Source organism: Folsomia candida, unplaced genomic scaffold, assembly GCF_002217175.1.
Source record: "Folsomia candida strain VU population unplaced genomic scaffold, ASM221717v1 Fcan01_Sc018, whole genome shotgun sequence".
NCBI lineage: Eukaryota > Metazoa > Arthropoda > Collembola > Entomobryomorpha > Isotomidae > Folsomia > Folsomia candida.
Window position 1 is genome coordinate 1117513 of NW_019091210.1, and position 24026 is coordinate 1141538.

The following is a 24026-nucleotide window of genomic DNA, read 5'->3' on the forward strand; positions in this document are numbered from 1 at the left end:
TAGGTCTGTAGGAGCGAGATTATTATTTGCAACTGGCTTCATTTCACCATCTTCAACCAACTTTGAAAAATTATCGACCAATTCGTCAATGTTGAAGAGGAATATTTCATGGATTTTCAGATTTGGTAACAATTCGTCCTTTAAGATGGTTCTTATCACCTACTCAAACCATTTCATTCGTTCAATCATGAACAAAACATGTAATATTAAAAGTTAAATGTAATAATGTTTAAAAACATTATTATTTAAATGTAAAATTACATTTAAATTGTCTTCTGAATTGATTTTTGATGGGAGGCCTCGTTTGGCATATTTTTCTTGTCCAATATCACGACCAAATTCGGAGATGATGCAGTCCAGTAAGTAGGCAGGACGAAGATGGGGACTATTTACCAGATTATAGCCGGATTCAGGATTTGTTTTCAGCCATGGCGTCTCATTTGCAGTGTGGTTAAACACCACGTCGCATATTGATAAGACCTAAGACCAGACGAAGAAGGGAAGACTAATTATAATTATCCCTTATTTTTTATATATATTAAATGTGAGCTTACACCCCACTCCTCCTTCATGTCGTTCACAATCTTCTGTACGTCACCAAACTTGACATCATTACCAAAGATTGGGTTCAAGGCGAGCTGGTTGGAAATAGAGTAGGATGAGTTTGACTTTCCAAGCTCCTGTAGAGATAAATTTCAGAATTTCAAACTATAATTAATCCTCATTAAGATGAAATATGTAGTGTCATATCGACCTACCTGTACAGGTGTGAAATGAATCATATTATACCCAGACTGATGTGCAACTTCTAGGCATCCCTTCCACTCTGTCAATGGACCCAATGACTTGGGGAAAAAGGTCTGACAACAGATAGAGTCCAAGGCCAAGACTTTGTCATTTTTTCCAATTCTTAAAACTGGATCTACTAGGAAGTAACCGCTCCCCGACTTTTTGCTGTGACCGAACAATACATTTATATACACTTGTCCTTTTCCCAAATCTCTCAAGTACATAGTGTTAAATTACTCACCCATCTTTCTCAAAGTAGAATTGAAAGCATCCTGAAACCAGTGTCGTTAAGCTGGTAAAATTTTCTTCGTTCTCATTGTCCACCACCCAATCGACTTTATGATGTTTGTCTAACAAATGCGTCCTCTGAAGGTGACGTAGGATGATTGCAGAATAATGAAATGGCGTGGCCATGAAGAGACGTGGATAATCTGAACTTCAAAATTGTTCCTGTAAAAAAATAAAAGACAATAGCACATCAATAAATATGCATTACGCACATGCATACAAAAACATTTCAAAAGCTATATCCCACCTTTCTCGACACGATAGACAACGTCTTCAGAATTTCTTTCTTCCAATTGTATGACTCGAATTTGTTGGGGCTGTTCCTTCTCCATTTTGATTTTTAAAACAGTTTATCCAATTTCACCAATGCAATTCCGGTTCTAAATAAAAAGATAATACCGATTTATTACTTTGCTGTTTTCATTATGTTTGTAATTGCATGAATGTCTCAATTGGTACATAATTAATAAAGCACATGCAGAAATCAATTCAGATTCTACGCTAAGTAAGTACTTTAATTTGACATAAATTATGCATTATCCTACACAAATTCATACATTTGTTACACTACAAATTCTGTACATTCAGAGAAACCTCTTCGATTAAAACTTGCGTGAATCCTTGTCTTAATAACCAGCCATGAAAATAACTAGCCATGAATAATGTAATCAATTTGACTTGTCTTACCGTATTTCAACAACTAGAGACGATATCACATCGGGTTACAAGAAATGGTATAATTAAACACAATTGTAAGTAAACACTACAGTTAGTTAAAAAAAATAAGAAAGAGCCGTCCAACTCAAATAACAACATGCTAAACAGTTGATGCTCAAGGTTTCATCTTTCTTGCATCTATGCATTATAGCTGATGCTTTTCTCCTCGTGCATGAAATGATCATCTCGTATAGCCGAGAAGTTGGGACAGGATTTGGCTGTTACATAACATTTCTTGGCATGTTCTCATAAGAATGATGCTGTATATGACAAGTGAAAGATCGCTTTACGCAAATAATATATGCAAAAATTGGCATAATTAATCATAAGTATGTTGTTGTGTGTTGTTCCACCCCCATTTTCATTCATTTCACTCATTTCGTACATTTAGATACATAAGTAAATTAATCTTTTCATAACACATGTAATAATAATTGCGTTATGTATATATTGATTAGTTAATTCGTTACCTTATAACATAAATTATACAAAAATGTAGTGCTTTGCTAATGTTCTCATAAACTGCGATCGCCGCAGAGATATTGCTTCTCGTTGAATTTCTTCATTGTTATTTGAATTCAATTCTAAAAGGCCCATCACTTTCACCTGCAAAGAAAATTTCACAATAAAAATATGGGAAATGCACCTGGTAATAGTGAGCATGTATAAAGGGTCCTTACAGCTTGTTGTCGTTTCGCCATTTCGTTCCTCTTGGTATGTAAATTAATCAAAAATTCTAAAATTGTGAGATCCCAAATGAAGCCGTAGAGCGAGTCGGACGCGTCGTTGGTCGTTTTTTCAATTGCCATCCCAAATGCTACAGAGTAGTCAACTTCCGGTGAGAGGAATTGACTAAGTACGACGGCCTGAGAAATCAAAAATTTACTCATTTGTTCGTCTTAAAGAATATATATTGTTAAAGTAAACTTCTCACCTGAGTAAAACATCCCAACATTTCGCAACATTTAATCATCCGCTTGAACAATTTAGAGTCCTCCCAGTGGGGAGCGTTAGATCCTGGACAAATAGACGTGGTTATGTCGTAGAGTTACAGAGTCAACAGAGATAATTTGTTTCGCAAGAAATTTACTTACTTTCGAAAAAGTCGGTACACATTGCCAAGTATTCAATATAACACTTCATGGCAAGTGAAGGAGATCCCGACGCGAGATGAACATCGCCCAGACATCGCAGCCAAATAAACATTTCTCCGCCCCTCGTAATTTTGGTGGCTCGCTCCAAAAGACTGAACAGAAAGTCGCGAATGTGTTTACTGTTTAGTTTTGAACTTCCAGAAACTCTATTATTCTTTAGTTCCACAATCACCGACGTAGACGACGTCACGCTACAAGAAGAAAAGTAAAACTCAATTAATAATTTTCCCATCAACCAATAAATAAGAAATTAAGTTCTACGCACTCATCCAAAATGTTTGGCCAAATGTGGAGAAAGTCGGCATGAATTTGAACTCCGACATCGTCTAGGATGTGATTATGCAACTTGGCCAGGAGTGACACCCATACGGAGAGGAGCGGTTGAGAACAAGAGCGATCGATAACCCAAGACAATGAGCTACGTGAGGAGAGCATGGACGGTTTGCTGGAAATGTTAAGAATCTGCTTCTTGGAGTTCATTCCAGTGCCAGAAGACCCAGAATTGTTGGAGAAGATTGGAAGAACTAGGAATGACAATTAAAGAGAAATATAAAAACAATGTATGAAATTATAATCCTGATAATTAAAAACCATACTTACCTGCACTCCATAATTCTCGATAACTCGACGATGACTCTTTTCTCTCCATGAACAAATCGTGACAGACGCGTGCCAATAAGGCAATAAACTCCACAAAGGGCCAACTGCAACAATATGATAATTATAGTCACTACCATTACACAAAACAAGCCGCATGTTTGTATCTCACCGTTGATTCTGTGTCTTATCAAAATTAGCGACGTAACTATATTCCCCAAGATTGATGAACGCAACAAGGATATTTTCCACAATTTCGGACCGTGGATTAACTTCCGTCTTTGGATCTTGGAGCCGTTCCAGGCATCCTCTACACCTACTCTTTAAATCCATTATATCATCCTTATCAATTCCGTCAGGATACTCTGAAACAAACTGGGTGATATCCAGCAACAAGATCTCCCAGTCCATCATGATGATTAGTTTATCCAGATTTAAAACGTAAGAGTTAATTTGTCCTCCAGCAGAGTAGGCTTGTTGGAATTTTTGTTGCAGTTTGGACTTTGCGGTGAGGAGCATCATTTTCGCATCGTCATATTCCTATATAAATCAAACGAAAAGGTCATTAACATGTTTGCTATTATTCCAAAAAATGAGAGGTGCTTTTTAACTACACACCTTGCAGTTTAACAATTGTCTCGACTTTGCTACAAAAATGTAAATCTGCTCCTGAAAGGCTAATCCTCCTCCTGTTAAATTTTTGACAGCATGTTGAACTGGAATGGGAAGTTCCCAACCATTGAACAGGGTGGAGAGAGAGCGAGGGGTTAAGCCCTGATGAGTGGCAGCTCCGAGCAATTTTGCAATACAATCTTCAATCTCCTTCGCATTGGTAGACTCGATCAGACGTTTTTCCAAAGTGAACAGGGAAAGTTTGTCGTCCCCTATTAAAAATTACTTGACACTTGAATACATATTTCATGGTAACATTATTTATTAGTTAATTAATGGTTACTGAATGACTGACCTGGAATAATAAAGGCACCCTCTTCAGTGTCCCTTTGATCTGGGTTGAGTCGATCTTGACCTCTAGACGATGCTGGAGGAGGGTCCAACTTGACATTTAACAGTTTCTTTAACTTTGGATTCAGTCCTTTCCTCAATGACAGGGCTGACTCTAACAGCTTGCCATGCTCAAGTGATCTCGGGGTTACTTTCTATCTTCCAATTCCTGATCAAACGTAGTGAGGAGGCCGACTAAAATTTATTACAAATTTAGATAATGACAAATGTTTCTTTTGTATTAATAAATCAACTATTCCTCACCTGAGCGCAGATATCCATCCATCTTCCGCTTACTGATTTTCAAAAATGGGAAATTTTTTAACGGCATTTGTTGTTTTTGAAAGTGCAGCAAAGCTTCTGCAGTGTTCCCTTTATGCAGGAGAAATACGCCGAGGTCGAGGTGAATCATGGGCTCGAAAGAGGACTTTGCAACTTCAGTACCCACATGCCAAGAGGGAGGTGTCTGATCGACGGCGAATGTCTCCGTGCTTGGGATGATGATTTTGGTGGCGGAAGCTAGCTTTGGGTTAGAAGAAGAAAGGCAGGATCCCAAATATGTGACAGATTCCTGAACGTTTAAATCTTTCGTTTTCCAACGCTATAATTTGCTCAGCTTGCTGCTGTCCAAATCTATTAAAAAATATCGTCGTATTGTCCGTTATGTAGAAAATATTTCAATTGAATTGAGTGAGAGACCAGCAGGAGGAGGAGGAGGAGGCCCATTGTAGCGAAACGAACCACGCCACGCCAGATAAGGCACGACGACGACATTCATCATTAGGACGACTGCAAAAGGCAAATGGAAAAATGAAACTAGAAACTGCTACGCACATTTAAAACGACATTTTTTTTCTACTCCAGTTCAAACTCTCTTTTTATATACCGCATAGAAATACTGGCAGTATGTATGTACATAGGGCATCATAGCTTTACTACGTAGTATCCTCGTGAATATTTTAAGTAGATGACAATGCAGAGAATAACCGTGTAGCGATGGTGGGTCCCCAATAATTCTTCGCTCATTGGATTTACATAACTATGTACATTAATCTTATTTTTATCTGGGTGGATGAGTGGGCTTGGCGGACAAAAAAGGAGAGAGAAAAAAGCCAAGCATTGTGCTTTTTTCTCCCCCTCTGCATTTCTCCACTCAAAAACACTCTCATTATGAATACCCGAGGAGGTAAAAAAGGCGTCCATAGTCAGTCATCATGTTAAGTTATGCGGGAGAAAGCAGAAGACGTCGTATCGTTTATAAAAAAAACGGGCATTATAATAAGACAAGGATCACTTCCGTGTGAGGATGAATGTGAGGATGAGGACAAAGGGGGTTCGGTGAGTGGTTCGCAATAAATTGTGCCGCTTCCCTCCCTGTCATTGTCACCATCAGTCACCGCCACCATTTCGTCATAAACACTGCTGACGGAGCCACTTTAAGTTACGCCTTTGAACCGGGTCACCGTTTCCGAGACAGGGTGTCAATCAGGAAACGGGCCTATTCTCCTCTGTAACTTTGCATATGTCAACTCGTATTCTATATTTTTCTATTTGTGACATAGATATTATGAAGTCGTGTAAAGAGTGTGGTGGTGGGGGATATAGAGAGTAAATAACTCGTCGAACATGCCACTTTAAAGGTAGCTTTCATCCCACTCCCAGACTGGGCAAAATTGTGCAACGGCATACAACGTAACCCGAGCTGATCCTCTCTTTCGACATAACCTCGAGCAAACAAGGCGATGGGTTGTTGCATAATAAGTATTATAAAAGTATGGGGGACGTGGAGGAGAAATAGGTAAATATCATGGTCGTATTTTCCACAAAGTTGGATAGGCATAATATCAAAAACACTCATTTTAGCATCCGTCTTCCTCAAATAGAGAAACATCATGAGAAGAGCGCCGAGCTGAAACATTAACATCGTTTGACGACCACAATTTCATCTTGGCAAGAAGTAAGTGAACTAGGAGGAGAACGGTTTTAAGCGTCCATTTCCAACAGGCTGACAATTTAGGTGGTTGTAGAATGGAGAAAGCGTCTCTAAAATTGAATGGAAAAGAGGTGGCATGTAGGCCATATCCATTACTCCAATAACATAAAAAGCTGTCCTTTTTCCCTATTTCTCATCCATCCAAGACTGTGTGTATGAATGCGTATATATTTACTAGTTCTTCTACATATAGGGACGACGATGATGATGACTTTGTATTTCCACTCGAATTATTCTCGGAGAATGAAGGAGCTATTTTTACAGATATTGAGCATTCTATTCTCTCCTCGTCTACATAATTAAAATGTCCAAGTTATGTAGGGGGACGACTCGTACTCTTTATCTCTCTCTTTCCGTTGTTTCCTCTATATTTAGCTGACTTTCGTTGTATGCTACAACTACTTGGAGTTAAGTAAGTAAAGCAAGAAAGTCCACACTCATCCGCTTTGGAGAATTGAACATGTTTTTCATTCTTGACTTGAATAGCGAAAGAGTGGTTTAGTAACTGGTCTTATTTGTGGTCTGGTCCTACCGATATCATCGGGGTCGTCGTTGTCGTCGTCGTCGTTCTCGTACAGAGGTGGTTTTAAAAGTACGAGGTGCATCAATAGTAGTAGTAGTAGTAGTGGTGGTATAGTAGCAGTATGTAGGGATGGATGGCTGTCAACTTGTCCACGAATGATAAATTAAAGAGAGTGGTTGGCCGTGGAGAGGTGTGTTTAGTGGGGAGTTGTCTGCTGGAGACAGGCTCTACTCACGCATACCACACATGGGACCGTGCAGGGTGCACAGGCGTCACGCCACGGAATACCATGGACCTTGTCCATCAAAGAAGGCAACAGACCGACTGAATTCTCCCCTCAGACAGGAAGAAGAGAGAAAGTCGGCTGATGGACTTATTGAAAAGCTGCTGTGCATAGAGAGAGACTCACTTTTGTTGTACTGCTTTTCTATGGAGTGAGTGTTAGTTGGCCGGATGAGTCTTCTAATTCGGCACACGGCGCATGAAATTATCCCTCACACACACTCACTCAAAGTAACCACACCACAAACTCGCCAATGTCACAATACTTGCATGGATAGAAGGGGGTCAGCCTAACCTATATGCATATACTGAGGAAGTAACCCCATTCCAATAAAGAACACGAGTGAGTTCCTCATACAGAGAAGCAGTCACCTTTATCCTAGTCATCATCATCATCATTCTCAAAAAGATGGGGAAAAGAGAGAGAGAGAAAGCTGAGAGAAGATTGAGTCTGGGATGAGAAGCGAGGGTCTCCAAAATCAGGAGACTTTTCCTACTTTCTCACACAATTTGCTGCGACAAAGTGATGAATTTCGGGCGAAGTGATTTTATTTGGTGACTGCTGCGGGTAGTGGATGGATGCGAGCGAATGTCAATAAATGAGGGGGACAATTTCTTTTCGTTTCCGACCGAGTTGCGAATATTGGGAGGATTTGGGGAAGAAAACAAGTAGTGTGCAGAAGAAAATTTCTCATTTGCTTCAGGCACCCGTTTTTCCAGTCGTTGCATCCATTTGTTCTCGTGACTCGGCTGCTCTCTCTCTCTCTTAACTCTTATTATCCTTGTGTTTGCCTGCATGGCTTGAACCACCACCACCCCGTGGAGTAAAATGAACACTTTCTTTCTCCTCCTCCTCCTCCTCCTCTTGTGAAGAAACAATGAGGACAACTGGAACTGGCAAGTGAGCAGGCTTTGCATTATTTAAGCCACCCACTCTACACACAGAGCTTCGCATTAGGTTAACAACGTGTGGCGGTTCTCGACAGACTTGCTGTTGAAGCTCAATCCAGAACACACTTCTAGACGAATGGAGAACGCAGAAAAAGAGAGAAAGCTATATGGACATGCATACTTTATCCCGTTAGAAGCAATGATGCTCAACTATGTGGCACAGCAACTATGTACACACTTCTATCCTGGCTGAGGAGCTCATTGAGATTTGCTCCTCCGACTTTCCACCTTGGTAAACTTTGGATGCTCTCACAACATGGAGCATCCAACAGGGGAGACGACTTGTCTGTGCAACAAGAGCTCGCATTAAACTGCTTAAACTAATAACAAGAATACGGGATAATTTGTTCACTCTCGCTCCTGGAGGAAGTTTGTAATAAAAGTAGACAAGGTTTGAGCTGGTAAGGACATACTGGCCAGATTTCGTCGTCATTTGCTATTTCCGCGAGAGAATGAGAGTGAGATGGGAATGAAGCCAAGCGAAGAGTCGACTAGGAAGGAAACGACGACATGGTCTTGTTGACTGGCTGCCCGAGGACAAGAGAGTTATCTCTCGCTGAGATTTGAAAAATCCGAAAAGAGCGAGGACAGTCTTCAAGTGTGAGGAGGACGGGACTAGGAGATAAGGAAAGTAGGAGAGAGGAAGGAGCTCTCTCGATTTCGGACACAAATTAGGACCTTGGCTACTGCCCCCTGGAAGAAGAAGACATGCGGTTACTTTACCTGGCTGGCTTTATTAGCCCATTCCTCCTCCTCCTCTCTCTCTCTCTCCACACTTATCACGTCCAGGAGAGATTGCAATGATTTGAAGCCATTGTGCGTCCTCCTCCACGAGGAGAGAATCTCTCAGCACAAAGAAAACCAACTTATAGCCAACTTTCACCTTTGTGCCCGGCCCTTTGTATGTGCGACTCACTCAAGGAATTGAATTCCGACTTAAATATATTTGGGATAGAAGGATTAACCTGGCCATAATAATTTTCACATTTGTAAGCATCTATAAATATATAACTTAAATATATAAAAGTTGACAACACTCACCGTCAAATTACCCAAATGAAAGGATGGCATATTGCTTGATGCATTGTAGCGCATTTCAGAGGAGTCGCTTTCAAAAACTTCTAAAACAAAATGTTGCGGAAGACCTGTTGGACAGAGAGGGGCAAATTTATACTTTCACTACTTATCTGATTTAAATATTCCGTGTATTAACACAATTACCTCCATCATGGCCCTCATCACAGCTTAATTTAGCAGATTAATAAAAATAATTATTTATCTTGGTATTTGCTTCGTTTGAATGCTTATGTCCTTACTCATTTATTTTAATTAAGTAATGGTGAAACTTCAACTTATGTATTACCTCAATTCCACTGATTCAGTTGTCTCGTTAAATACTGTTGGCGAATGAAATTTTTTTTGTTAGCATTGTCATGATGTTGCAACTGTACATGTCTATCCCATGCAATTAAAGTGTATGTAATTTCAAAATTGTACTTACCTGTACAATTGGTGACTGGGGATGGTCTCTCTGAAAACATGACAGAATGTCACTTGTTATTTATTGTGGGACAAGTTTGATCTACTTTACAACTTTCCATTTTATTGAACAATAGGTGTAAAGTTGAGGACTACAGCGATATATTTGAACAGCTACGGCTACTATCAAATTTGACCAGTCCTATTCGTTACACTATCATCGTGGTTGGTGTAAAGTTACTCAGACAGTTAGAAGGTTTTCTGTCATCTCTTTGCACGAGTATTGGATTTCATTGGAGGCGAGATAACTTTCGCTGATTACTTTGCTATAAAGCATTTGAAGCATACATACATACTTATATACATATGTACATATATGATTTTACCTCTCGTGTGTACGTAGTTAGAGTAGTGTTTAGAAATAGCAAATCGATACTTTGTGAAGCAGAGAATTAGCTTCCTGTTCCAGTTGTAAAACAACAGAATCCCAACAAAATTTAACAACCAATAAAAAGCTCCCATCAATTAATTTTTATTCGCACCAAACTAATTTATGTTCTCATCACATGGTGTCCACCTTGTCAACAAGGCTACAACTCTAATTTGTTTTATGAGTCAGAGTCCAGGCGATATCTTTTTAACAACTTGTACACTTCCCAGCAGCAGCCCCATTGCTAAAGACATTGATCAATGTTCATCAGGTCAGTTGATTTTATTTTCACAATAAACCAACCACCAAGGGGGGTTGACACCATGGTTGGTGGCTAAGTATATACGACAGGAAGTATTCCAACCCTAAATATTCCTAGTTCTTTGCCAAACTCTCATAGCTCAACACGGTGTTCTTCAGGAAGGAAAGAAAGGAAAGCGATATGGACCCGTGTGTATGTAAATGAAACGTTTGACTTGTTCTAAGCTGCTGTTCCTTCATATAAAATCTGGAAATGGTGAGATTAATTTTTTGTGAAATGAATACCACATAACCCATGCATTTGAGTGGAGTAAGCATTACACGCATGAAATATTGCGGTCTAGGAGGCAAATGTTATTACTTCCGTTTCGCGTTCTTTTTTTCTATTTTCACTTTCTAGTTTTTATTCAACGTTCAACTTTTCCCCTCTATTGCTCATTAGCTTCAGTCGTAAATTTAAGGGGATATGGAGCTGAATTATTTCATTCGTACGTGTAGCATTTTGAGCGAGAAGAGTGGATTAAATATCTGCAGAAATATATAATCTCTATGCGCAAACGAGATTTATCGAATTTTTAATTTTATGAACATAGTGTAGCATTGAAAAATTGGATTTAATCCTATGTGAATTCATGTAACTATTTTCACTAATTAATAAAAAAAAATAAACTAGTAATCAATGTGATCGTCGTAGAAATTGCTCTGAAAAGTATGCAAGTGGGTGAAAGTAGAGAGTTTGTGGGAGAAAGCATTTTTTCCCTTTGACGCCCTCTGTCTAGTAAAAGTAGAGAAAGACTCACCAGCCGCTACGATTTGGAAGACGCACGGAGCCATCTGGATGCCTTGAAAGTTAAACAAAAATGGTTTTAGTTTCTCCAAATATTCTGGTTATGATTTGCATTGAATCAATGATATCTCAATCTGAAATTGTGCTAAGACTTGGTTGCGTTCAAATTTACTTGAAGTGGCAAACAGAGGCCGTTTTTATACGAATTTGGCAAAATTGTACAGAACGACGAGGATTTTGACAAATGTCATGATAATTATTGAATAGTGTGTACTCTGTATTCGCTACTTATACTTTGTAATACCTGGGGTACATACCACAAACCTAATGAGTTGTTGGATCGTATCGTGCGAAGATTTCCAGAACTTATGATTCTAGAGGTATGTGGTAATTCGTTGTCAAGAGATAATTCTAGTGTTGAATCTATGTAACATATATATTTAGATTTCTGGGACGAATTTGGCCGGTGATGGGGTCGCCCAGCAGGTGCATGGAAAAGGTATTGCAGAGTGGGAAGATGGTGGTGACGCTGTAGCAGAAACTGTTGAGAAATGCTGTGATATTCCTGGACTTAATTCCAGGTAGGTGATTAGTGAAGAGGATAATATATATATTTAAATTTTACATATTATTATTCTTATTTCTTGTGTTGTTCAGGTCCCTACGTCCTTTGGAGTACCTTGGTCTTTACGGATCTGCTCATGATGCCTCTCGTCGGCATTGCATCCGCTAAGGTGATCGGTGGAGATAAGGATGAGCTACAGATCATCAGTGCTGCCAGAGTATTTATTGACCGACAGGAAGTGTTGGAACGAATTTTGAATGATCTTTTCCATCTTTTCCGTACCGAGGAGGGAAAATATGTTTCGCACTGTCTTCGTCTCATCCTTTGTGCTATGGAGGTTTGCAAACTAACCACTAATAATTTTAATGCACTCTGAATAACCATTCAACTAATTGTTTTTATGCAGAGACACCCAACCGAGAAACATATCCAAATAAGTGGGAGTGCTTCATTATTCTATATCGTGAAAAACAATCAAAGTCTGGGCCTCAACAGCCCAGTCCATGCTCTCAAGAGAAGGATTTTAGATGTCATTGGTCAGTCAATTTTCAGGAGTTTAAGTTTGAAAATTATCATCAAAATTAAAATGTATGTATTACTGATTGATTTCAGTAAGGGCGATGGAACTTCACGTCTCAGACTCTACTATGATGCGGAATGGCTGCTTAACAATTTGTCATTTTAAAATTCCACATGACGTGGTAAGTACATTAAAAGTAAAACTTATAAAAATTTCCCAATACCCACTCACTTGTATTACTTTGTTTTGTTAGATGTTTGTCTATGAGAAATTGGTTAAAGTTTTGCTTGAAACTTTGGGTGTGCTAGTCAGCCCACCCCCAAACAATGAAGACTTTAATGAACGCATTGCCATATATCTCCTCAACTCATTGGCATGTCAAGTTGAAGGGGAACACAAACGACTTGTTGGAAATTTGGGTGCTATTCACGTAATGCAAATAAAAAACCAATTAAACATGTACTATGATATACAGTTATTTCAATTCTTTTACACTTGTTTATTTTTCCTCATATAGAAGATGCTAGGCCTGATACAAAACCGACTTGGTCGTGCCGAATGCGACGATGTAATGGAGATTGCTTGGTCAACAATGTGGAATGTGACTGATGAAACGCCAGAAAATTGCTCCAAATTCCTTGAACATAACGGAATGGCCCTGTTTCTCCAATGTCTTAATGCCTTCCCAGATCAGCCAGAACTCTTACGAAATATGATGGGTTGGATTAATAAATAATTAATTAATTTTCATAATCGCTAATTAATCTCATTTGATTATGTTGCCCAGGCCTTCTTGGAAATGTCGCTGAGGTGCCAGCACTTCGGAGCCACCTCATGACAACAGCTTTTATCAAAGTCTTTTACGAGCTCCTCAATTCGAGACAGGATAACATCGAAGTTTCCTACAATTCGGCAGGGGTGCTCGCTCATATCCTAAGCGATGGGGAGGAGGCTTGGGCTGTCCGGGGTTCAGTCTGCGAGTCTAGCTTCCGAATAAAAGATCTTGTTCTTTCCTCTCAATCCGTTGTCCACATCACTTTATTTAGCAGCCCAGAAACTGCTTAGCCACTTTGGCAAGTGACAATTATAGTCCCTCAAACCTCCGTTTTGCTTATTGATTAATGTGGCAAATATGTGGCATGTGGCAAATAAAATTTATAAATGTAACCCGTTGCTTAAAACACATTGGGGGTTTCACGTCGCAAGATTAACATGTGTGAATTTGTTTTATGAAGGTTCTCTCTTTATTTTCGACGGAGGCGTGATAATCCGCATTATAACAAATTTTTATTTACGATTCTGACATTGAAAATACTGATTTTAATTTTTTTGAATAATTAAACTTGACCATGCATCTTAACACAGAATCATTAACAGGGTGTACTACTTATAATTTCCAAAATGCATGCTGGTCCATCTTAAATAATTTTTTTGCTTACATAATAAATATTTAATAGAATTGTGACTGCATGAAAACTGTCTCGATGCATCAGAGTTGTAAATAATTTCTTTGTCTACTTGTATCACTTTCTCCAGGGTATGCATTTGGTAACTTTGGAATTAAATATAGGATTAGTTAATTCCCTCTAATCCGGAATTAACGTTTAATCTAAAACGTATTTTGTAACTTTTTGTGATTAGGATTAGGGTGGATTAAATTTAATCCAGGTAATAAGAATTTTAGCCAGTCAAAAAGAGACTAAATTCTGCTCTGGTTGGAGCGATGACCAAATCTCTCTCTTCGCCAGTCAAAAAAACAATAACAATTCGTTTGTACAATTAAAAGTAAAAAAAGTCTCCGTCTAACGTCTACAATTATTTCCACACATCGACAGATAATGGACACAGAAAGAGATGATAGCGACTCTGTCGTCAACATGGTAGGTCATATTTTAAATATTGGCAGAGCTGTCATACGGAAGCAGAGTTATCATACCAAATTTACGAATAATAAATATTTACAGGAGGACGTTTTAAATTGGACTGCCAGGATGACGGTGGAAGATAATGGGTGCAGTGAACGTGTTGGGATCATCAAGTCCATATTGTACCATATGACCAGTGCGGAGCTGAAGCTTATTCCAAGCATTCTCAGTCACGCCAAGGGCAGGATGACAAAACTTGAAACAAAATGGAGGGAGGTCAGGTCGGGCGAATTAGGAATGGATATGGTAGCTCCAGCACCGGCTGAGATAGCCCTGTCCATTCCTGAAAAATCTATCGTCCCTTATCCAACGCCTTTTGAATTTCGAGAAATGATAAAATGTAAGATCAAAAAGTTGACAAAATGTATGATCAGAAAACCCAAAAATTATTTGTGGTGCTTAATCCGTTTTTACTATTAATAGTTCAAGGTTGGTGGAAGAAATTTAAAAAGGAAGACTTCCTGGGATTCGACGTCGAGTTTGTCGAGATACTTGGAAACATTGCACATGACGTACACAAGGCTGGAATCGTAGGAGTGTGGAAAAATGAGCAGGTCTATCTTCATCAACAAGTTAAGTGGGACCGTACGAAAGTCAAGATTACACCGTTCAGCATCAAGTTAAATGGCATAACATACGACTCTTTAAATACTGGACTAGACTTTACTGAAATGAAATCCAAAATCTCCAACTTATTCAACAAAAAAATCATTCTCACGGTGGGAGGAAATAAAGATTTTCGTTCGTTAGACCTGGACGCCAATGAGTTCAACACGTTTGACCTACAAAGCTTCTACAACAGAACCGACCCAAACAATCCGGCACAGCAGCAGGGAATGTCACTTCGTGATATTATGTTTTATCACTTCAAATCTGATTGTCAGAAGGGGGTGCATAGTGCTCTTCAAGATGCTAGGAATACTCATACTTGTTTCTTTGGTGGCTATGTCCAGGACAAAAGATTTTGGAATAATGATGGCTTGAAGGACATTTGTTTTAACGATGTTGTGAATTTGAATAGTTAAAAACACCGTAAACTTTTATACTGTCCAACAATCAAATTGTTTGCTAAATCGTGTAGTTGCAGTTCATGCAAATCAGTTAGTGCACACCAACAATGTGAGAATGTTAATTTATTTGAATAAACTCAATTTATTTCAGTTATATTCTACATGTTACACAATTTATCATACTAAAAGCAGAGTTATCATACAAATAGAAGAGTTATCATACAAATAGCAGAGTTATCATACAAAAGGCAGAGTCATCATACAAATAGCAGAGTTATCATACAATAGGCAGGGTTATCATACAAAAGGCAGAGTTATCATACAAAAGGCAAAGTCATCATAATGCTACAAATAGTAAGACACTTGCAATCATACAAAACTTAATCCTGCTCGCCATAGGGTTGCTTTAACGATAGTTTAGCCCTCTCAATTATATTCCTCTTTCATTAAGTCTCTAATTTCTTTGAAAACTGATAGCTGCTCTTTTGTTGTCTCTACTTGTTCGCGCATTAGTCTCTCTGTTGGAGTTTCTCGAAAGATGGACCTCTTCCTCACTCCATCCGTTGACTTTGCAGCTGAACTTGACGACCGATTCAAATTGGGCTCAGCTAAAGGAAAATAATAGTAGACAGATAATGAAATGAATTCTAGTCGAAAAGTATGAATTGTAAATTACCTGTATGCAATGTCTGAGATGTACTTGCAATGGGTACATACACATTCATACTGGAACAATTTCCAAGTAGATCTTCTCTTGGTTCCTTTGTTACTGGTACTTTCTTTAAACCGTCGGATGAATTAGTTCCTGAAATCCAATTAAAATGGGTAAGTATATGGTAACTCTACTCCTGTATGACAGCCCTGACTAACCCAAATCATCGAAAACATCGATGCCTCCAGGAACTCCAATCATATCCACGCTTCGGACAATAGCCAGTATTGTGTCCTCCGCCGATGACAGCTGCTCTTCCGAATCCCCACCACCAGTTTTTCCAGCCGATTGTTTATTGCTCATTGCTTTAGTTTTAGCTGACATCTTCAAGTTTTTGCTCTTTATTTTGACTTCTTCGATAGTACGTCCGTGCCCCCCGACATTGTTAATTTCCGCTGTAATAGTTTTCCATATGTCAGTTTTCAAATGATTAGTGATAGTAGTGGAGTGGGAAGCACTTAATACTCCTTGATGTTGTACTAGACTTGTTGCCAATTGTTGTTCTTCATCTTTTGTCCAATTAGCACTTCGTTTCCTCTTCACGGCCTGTATTCAAGCGACCATAAATTATGTAGAGCTATCATACAAAATGTAGAGTTATCATACAAAATAAGTTTAAAACGTACCACGGCCATTTTAGAAGTGATCTGCGACAACCTGATTGCGCCTTGCTACTCCTGTGATATTATTATCGTTATTTGGGTGACCTTGTAACAAAAGTTCAGCTGGAAGTACTTGATCGTGCATAAACTGATCGTCTTCAGGCAAGAGTGCTATTCCTCGTCGCTGTAAAATATTGTGCAGGACAGCACTAGCAATGATCAGCTTGTAAACTTTTTCCACAGGATAGCAGGATAATCCACCAGTCCTAAAATGTAATGATTAAGAAAAATGGCTTCCCATGATACAACATTGTAATTAATTATATCATTACTTGTGCATTGACCGAAATCTTGACTTCCAAACCCCAATGGTCCTTTCCACACTTGATCGGGTGGTTTTATGAGAGATATTATAACTTTGCTGACCAGCAGTAATTGGCTCTCGAAATGGGGTCATCAACCAAGGCTCCGCTGGATAACCGCTGTCACTTGCAAGCAAGTGATAACTCTGCTTAGCATGACAACTCCTTGCTTGCAGCCAATAATAACAATATATTAGCGATAATAATAAATTACCAAGAAACCACCCGCTGCCAATTTCACCGTTTCTTAATCTTCTTTTTACGCTGCTTTCCCTCCAAATCAACGAGTCGTGAGAACTCCCGGGCCACTTGGCACACACGTCGAGGAAAAGACACTTTGCATTCGTCACAACTTGGCAATTGATGGAATGATAATTTTTTCTATTTATGTATCGGTCTTCGTCTCGTGGAGGGGCGAGTATACCAACGTGTGTCCCGTCTACAAGCCCGAGTATGTTAGGAAAAGGATGATTGTAACACAATGATGCAAATTCTTGTTTGGATTGATTGATCAAAGGAGATTTAAATTCTACTACCACGTGGGCCTTCCATCCGAGGAGGATAGAAAGGAAATCTTGATTGCTGTATTAGGAGAATCGTTAAGTGAAAATATTAGCGAAAAAGCATGGAAAACTCTGCTACTGAGCACAACAGTGTATGTGATATAAGTATTTAAACAAAAACGAGTACTCAGTGTACTCACGTCTTATTTATAGTTTCAGCAGTGCGGATTTGGCCAACATCAGGATTATTCTACAAGATTTGCCATTGAGAAAGGCATTTGCATCTAAATACTTTCGACGCTACAACGGGGAAGACCCAAACAACCAACAGATAATTGTTACTGGGTGGATTCCATGTGATGAACACCACCCATGGGCAAAAAGAATGAATTTGCAAGAAATACCCTGCGACCGACTAATTCTCCCTCGACTGACGGAGGTTACATAAATCTTTCAACAATTGCTTAGGAAAAATATAATTTGCTAAATTACTTTCTCAACAGCAAGACGTGATAATGGCAACAGCGGCTGTTCCAGCCAGCCTGAACTGTGACGATCCCCTTGGCGACGTTCAAGAGAATGAGCGATTCGCCAAAGAATATGCTTTCTCCTGTGACATGGATCTATTAAATGTTGACTTCAGCATTGACTCCGCATTAGAAGATGCGGAAAATAAATCTAAAATGCACCAGCTAGGCCCGCACACCGTTAAACCATTTGTTGTATGGGACAATGGACGATTTAAGTCGTCCACTGATCCACACAGTTTTGTGGATCCGTACAAACAAGAACTTAGTGTGGAGTCCAATGCAGCAGTAAAGCAAGCTGCTTGCAAGGAATATCTTGAATATTCCGGCAGTATAGGTACATTTTATAGGAAGAAAACTTTCGGGGAAAAAATTTCCAAGTTTTTTAAAAACAAATATTGAATTTTGCAACTTTTTAACCTGCGCAAACTGTGTGCATATATGCTAATATTATTTTTTGCGAATAATGAATAAAATTTTGTTTTAATTTTCAATGACTAGGGCAGCTAAACAGATTTGTGTGACTTTATTGAGTTTTTAAAGTCATATTCAACATAATTTGTCATTTTTTGCATTTTTTGCATTTTTATGCACTTTTATGCATTTTTATGCACTTTTATGCATTTCTTGGACTATGTATGCACAAAAATAATATTATGCGCCTAAAAATAAACACTTTTATGAACCTAAGGATTTTTAACATTGCATAGTACGGCAGAACACTGCGCCCTTCGGGCGCAGAACACTTCGAAAAATTTGTAACCTTTCGCAGCGTTGGAGTACAAGCCATAATCCACCTGTTAGCACTATTTTCTGCTAGTGGGGCCCAGTGTTGCAAGTGGTATAAACCACTTTTTACCGGACAGTGGGAAAAAGGCACTTTTTCCCACCCACCAAAAACCAGTGGGAAATGGGAAAAAGTGGGAAAAAGGTAGTTCTTATGCACTCTACACTAGATGGCGCCCATATATACCGATAGGTGGCGTTCCATTTTTCCCACTTCCCAGTGGGAAAAAGTGGGTGGGAAAAAGTGGGAAAAAGACACTTTTTCCCACTGTCCTGGGAAAAATTGTTTTGGACGGGAAATATGCAACACTGGTGGGGCCCATACTTTAAATATCGTCGGAAATAACGCTGCGTCCAAAATAATTGCTGCCAAGCTCATTTTGGGACAAGTTCAAAGCCTTGACACTTTCTTCTCCAGTTCCCCTGTACGATGGAACATTATGAAAAAATCTTCCAGTTTATGGTATGTATATTAAAAGAAGAGACATTTTTTCCTAAAAGGTTACGTGTCGCATACTTACAATGCTTAAAGCATTGGCAATTAAAATTTTGATAACTTTTTCAATTTTGATTGGATTTTCGAAATTAAAAATGTTTTGAAAACGTTAGACAATTTCCATCAACATATATTTTCGATTTTTTTTATTTTGACCTGGTTGATTTGAAATTAAGGTCACAAATTTAAAAAAATGTGAAAATTTCAATAATTATATAAATCATGAATTCGCCACTTAATTAAAAATTTGAAAAAATATGTTCATGTCGAGGTTCGAGAAGCCAACCAAACTGAGAAACACGGTCACATATTCCTAGGGGGCGGCCAGGGGGTGTGGTTATGGGCGCTTTTGTGGTTATCTACTCAACCCATGACGTGCGACAAATATTTTTTATCAGGGGAAACAGGCCATTATTACGGTGACCTCTAATTTTAAAAAACCACACCCCCAGGCCAAATGGGTGTGGTTATGGGCGCTTTTACAATTCCTTAACAAAACATAACATTCGACACATACTTTTTATCAGTAGAGAGAGGCCATCATTATCGTAACCAACAATTTTGAAAAACCACACCCCCAGGCCAACTGGGTGTGGTTATGGGCGCTTTTGCAGTTTCTTAACAAAACATGACATGTGACACATATTTTTTATCAGGGGAAAGAGTTCATCATCACAGTGACCGCTAATTTTAAAAAACCACACCCACTGACAAATTGGCTGTGGTTATGTGCGCCTATAGGCGATTTTTAGTACTTAAATAAAACCTACCAGTGTTTTTCATCATTGAAAAACCAGCTATTTTCTTGGATGGTAATGTCAAATGGCAAACACTTAAGTAAGAAGTAGTGTTAGTTCTTTGGACTTTGGACTGTATGTGAAAATTTCAATATTTAAATTTGATTTGAAATGAAAAACATATTTTCATATAGTGATGAATAAATCATAAACGACAACTTGGAGGTAACGCATAACGCATGGTCATTTTGTTATGTCGTCATGCAATTGGCGTATTTAAATATTATGCAATTTTTTTGTCATTTTATCTAGGGCATAAATAAGTACATAAAATTATTTAAATATTTTGACTGATTTATGTGTTATGAAGGATTGAGCTGATGTTCAGATAGAGTTTTTCAATCCAACTTGTCACTTACATTTATTCTCCATATATGTATCTTTAGCAATTTATTTTGTCCAAATTAACTAATATATTTAACCAGCTTTGTCTGTGTGTCTGTCTATCGGAGGGTAACGTATACGGTATGTGGCATACCTCCAATGCTTTATTTTGCACTGAAGGGATGTGAAAGTAGAGCACCCACATACCAAGGGATTCCCAGTCGGCGACCATAATGTCGGCGGTAGCCGTTCACCACGTGTATACATAATTTTACAATCAAGTGGATCTTACTTCATGCGATGGCCAAGAGTGACACTCCAATTGTACGTCGCTATCAGGTTCCGTCTCGTATATGCGGCCAGGGTGTATGCAGCACTCGCTAGGCAATGAAGACCTCCCTGTGAGGAGGATGCGAACGCGTACCCAAAGGGCCCGCATTCCTGTTCGTCTGAATGGGGCTGCTTTACGTACATGCTGGTTGGTTTAGAAAACTTTCGTTAGAAAAGGATAGCGGGAATATAAAATTATATATTTCACAAACGCAAGGGCACCTCACTGACGGGGTCAGACCGCGTGGTGCAACGGGCACTAGAAATAGCCTAGTTTTTTATATTCAGATATTTAAGTATTTCACAAGATAATCCTGAAGTCAGCACAGTGATACATAAGCGTCAGTCCAACCTACGCGAAGCAAATAATATCCAAAATTATGTACATATTTATCTTTTATAACTGTGGAGTTTGTAAGTAATAACAATTATTATTTTTGATTAGAGACGCTGTTGAGTTGTATGGTTTGCATTCCTCTTTATATGATGAGACTTTTGAGCCCGAGAAAAACAGGATGCGTTTATCAGCCAGTATCTAATCTTAGGTTACAATGTCATGCGATATCTGAAAATATTTATGCATTGACGAGGCACAAAAGTCATCAGAACTCGCTACTATTCGTACTTCAGAAGACTCTTTGACGATGTCCAGGTAATTTATTTTACATCTAACACCTGAGTACGCAAGCAAATATAAAACTTGCTATCCTGGTTTGCTAGCCTACAAAGTAGTAGCGGTAGCTGTAGCAGCGGTTCATCGGCATCAGGAGGGAGTGATTGGACAAGCAGTTTGTACTTCACCGCTAACGCCAAAACTCCTGGCATTTATCCTGCCAAAATATCAGACGAAGAATTGATGGATTACTTCAAAAAGGTTGAGGGAACTGAAGATCAAATAATTCGGGTTTGGATTTTCAAACAAAATCTCTCAGCCTGGCTTCCGAAGGTGTTTGGTGCTTGGCATGAATTCACCGTTGTGGAATCGACTAATTATTTCTGGTCGTTCGAGAAAGATTCGAAAGGTATTTGTGTCCAGCGGGCGAAGACCAGAGTACATGTTAAGGATTGGTATCGTGGGGTGGAACGAACCGGATCGGTGACGCCCGAAGGGAGGGATCCGCAGAAGGGTAGGGAAGGAGATACGGTCAATGACATTATATGGTGGATATACAAGGAAAATTATTTAAAGAGAGGATATCACGCTACCAAATCGAATTGCCACTATTTCGCGTCATTGATATTCGAAGCAATTGCACGTCAAAAGGGTAGGCGACTTTAACTATCGGGGAGTCATATCAGCAAACCGGTCCTTCTAATTTTTCAATCTGTCGGAATTGACCGGTTTTTTTTTGGGTGTGAAACATTTCTAGAATGAAAAATTAATTGAATAAAGTATCACAATAAACGTGTCATTTACTGCGCATATATTAAGAGTATGTCAAATTTGAATTCAAGCCTAAGTTTCATGAAGTCTGGCGCCTCGTACAACAGTGGTCACTTATTTAGTAATCATGGCATTATGGTTGAGGGCTTGGAAATCTTTCCATTTTCGTCAATTGTTTACCAAATCAGTAATTTGCTTTCGGGATAAACTTCTCATATTTAACATCCTCACGACTTGTGGCATAAACAAACTGGTGACTTTGAAGTCGACCACGGTTTTGGAAAAGTGCACTCGGTTTGTGTTTGTTAAATATTCCTCCACAATTCACGGTTATTCGAATAACCGTGAATTATGTATGGATAATTATGATCATAATTATCCATACCTGTCTAGCTTTCTGTATAAAATTCCTAATTCCCTTCTCATCCGGACCTTCATCGTTTTGGGTTTTGGATTTTCCCCGAAGTGATAATCTTTCGTTCCAGTCGATTCCACTATAAAATTGATATCTGACTCTTTTCTTATCAAATATTTTAGCACTGCTTCTGCCATCGGGGAGCGATCCGTATTGTCTGAAATTGAAAGGAGAGCTTAATTACTTATTAATCTAAATTAAATTAGTTCGTAACATAATAGGTTAATTTAAATAAGTATTTGCATTTTGCGTACATGTAAAATATAACTCCGTCAAAGTGTGCAAAAGCAAAAAGTGTGCAAAAAAGTTTGCCAAATACATAAATGTCTTAGCTAAACATACGAAGGGAATGGAATGCTGTGTTGAACTTGATCCATGCCTTTGCCCGTGTATTGTTTAGCCTTGCAAAAAACTTCTGTGCTCTGTTCGTGGGTTGAAAGCGAGAGTATGAATTCACTCTGATAACGGCAGGACTTGCAATTTTGTGACGTCCGGGTGCACGTACGAGAGGTTGGAATTTTTTTATGACACCGTGTTATCTACCAGTGTATTTGTGATACGTCGAATATCAGTGGCCGCGGAAGAGTGGGAACAATGTCCCCACAGAAATGTCGAAACCTCTTATCCCCTCAATTTTAAGCTGCCTCCTCCCTCCGCCTCTTATCCTAAATGTTAATATCCATACACTCTTAGAAACTGGGTGATCGCCGCTATTATTTTTACCACCATATGACTCCACCGCCTTTGGTGATAAGCGTTGTCACCATTTTGGTGATAGATTATCACCGAATTTGTGACAATCTATTACCGCGAGGTGACATGTTACCACCGCGCGGTGACAAGTTATCACCACTCCAGTAGAGTCATATATAGTCACCGCCCGGTGATAATAATTTTTACAGTGTAGAAGTCCTCCACATCATCAGCGACTGGGAAGGAATATGCAGTAAAAATTGTGAGTCGAAAGGTGGATTCGTCAAATGAAGTTGCGCTTCTCAGGTTAAATTTTATGATTTTATAGTAGAATAACTAAATTAAATAATGTATTGATAAATACAATATAGTTAAATATAGTTAAATGATATATTGATAAGCAGGGCGTGGTAAAATTTCAATGAGAACTCCAAACTCTTTGAGGAAAAATCTCTGAATCAATTCACGTGAGTTTTCATCAAAATGAGAAGCCCTTGTCTCCTTGTTCAGGGAATATGGATGAAATTGGTTGAGATCCTGGTGCAAGTGATTTGGTAGACGGAATAGATAAGACAAGTACAAGCCAATATGGAGGTGTGATTCCATCTTCTTTAAATTAGCAGACCGGACACCTTTTGGGACTGAACAAAGGGGGATAATCTTCACATTTTCGTTGAATTGTTCTTTATACTTGCCGATGGTGTCATTTTGTTCATGTAAAGGTCGACCAGTAATAGTCTGTCCTCCATAAACAATTTTTGGATCAGTAGCAATATAAAGTGCACCATGAGTTTGACTGATTAAATCTGATAATTTTTCTCC

At 38.8% G+C, this 24026-nt stretch overlaps 6 protein-coding genes across 6 annotated transcripts; 3 read left to right on the plus strand and 3 right to left on the minus strand.

Moving 5' to 3' along the window:
- Positions 1 to 278: 278 nt before the first annotated feature.
- On the minus strand, positions 279 to 1226 carry LOC118438103 (glycogen debranching enzyme-like). The gene is made up of 2 exons (XM_035857872.1): positions 759 to 1226; positions 279 to 680 (listed from the first exon to the last, which is right to left on the minus strand). The coding sequence occupies exons 1-2, from the start codon at positions 1011 to 1013 to the stop codon at positions 516 to 518; spliced, it is 420 nt and encodes a 139-aa protein (XP_035713765.1). The 5' UTR covers positions 1014 to 1226; the 3' UTR covers positions 279 to 515.
- A 1032-nt stretch (positions 1227 to 2258) lies between these two features.
- LOC110857415 (integrator complex subunit 8) lies at positions 2259 to 4335 on the minus strand. Its single transcript, XM_035857748.1, has 7 exons — positions 4164 to 4335; positions 3549 to 4085; positions 3214 to 3472; positions 2889 to 3139; positions 2729 to 2811; positions 2475 to 2660; positions 2259 to 2400 (listed from the first exon to the last, which is right to left on the minus strand). Exons 2-7 carry the CDS (start codon positions 3595 to 3597, stop codon positions 2278 to 2280), a joined length of 951 nt encoding a protein of 316 aa, XP_035713641.1. The 5' UTR covers positions 3598 to 4085; positions 4164 to 4335; the 3' UTR covers positions 2259 to 2277.
- A 7286-nt stretch (positions 4336 to 11621) lies between these two features.
- Positions 11622 to 13403, plus strand: LOC110857416 (protein zer-1 homolog). The gene is given in 9 exon segments (XM_035857895.1): positions 11622 to 11633; positions 11698 to 11834; positions 11911 to 11979; positions 11981 to 12185; positions 12227 to 12347; positions 12431 to 12519; positions 12592 to 12768; positions 12856 to 13057; positions 13126 to 13403. Coding segments are annotated over 9 exon segments (1290 nt in total).
- A 689-nt stretch (positions 13404 to 14092) lies between these two features.
- Positions 14093 to 15313, plus strand: LOC118438144. The gene is made up of 3 exons (XM_035857958.1): positions 14093 to 14218; positions 14303 to 14603; positions 14687 to 15313. The coding sequence occupies exons 1-3, from the start codon at positions 14177 to 14179 to the stop codon at positions 15286 to 15288; spliced, it is 945 nt and encodes a 314-aa protein (XP_035713851.1). The 5' UTR covers positions 14093 to 14176; the 3' UTR covers positions 15289 to 15313.
- Positions 15314 to 15475: 162 nt separating this feature from the next.
- On the minus strand, positions 15476 to 16620 carry LOC118438115. Its single transcript, XM_035857896.1, has 4 exons — positions 16612 to 16620; positions 16144 to 16531; positions 15950 to 16078; positions 15476 to 15881 (listed from the first exon to the last, which is right to left on the minus strand). The coding sequence occupies exons 1-4, from the start codon at positions 16618 to 16620 to the stop codon at positions 15700 to 15702; spliced, it is 708 nt and encodes a 235-aa protein (XP_035713789.1). The 3' UTR covers positions 15476 to 15699.
- A 4119-nt stretch (positions 16621 to 20739) lies between these two features.
- Positions 20740 to 22146, plus strand: LOC118438056. Its single transcript, XM_035857759.1, has 2 exons — positions 20740 to 21364; positions 21433 to 22146. Exons 1-2 carry the CDS (start codon positions 21357 to 21359, stop codon positions 21989 to 21991), a joined length of 567 nt encoding a protein of 188 aa, XP_035713652.1. The 5' UTR covers positions 20740 to 21356; the 3' UTR covers positions 21992 to 22146.
- Positions 22147 to 24026: the final 1880 nt, after the last annotated feature.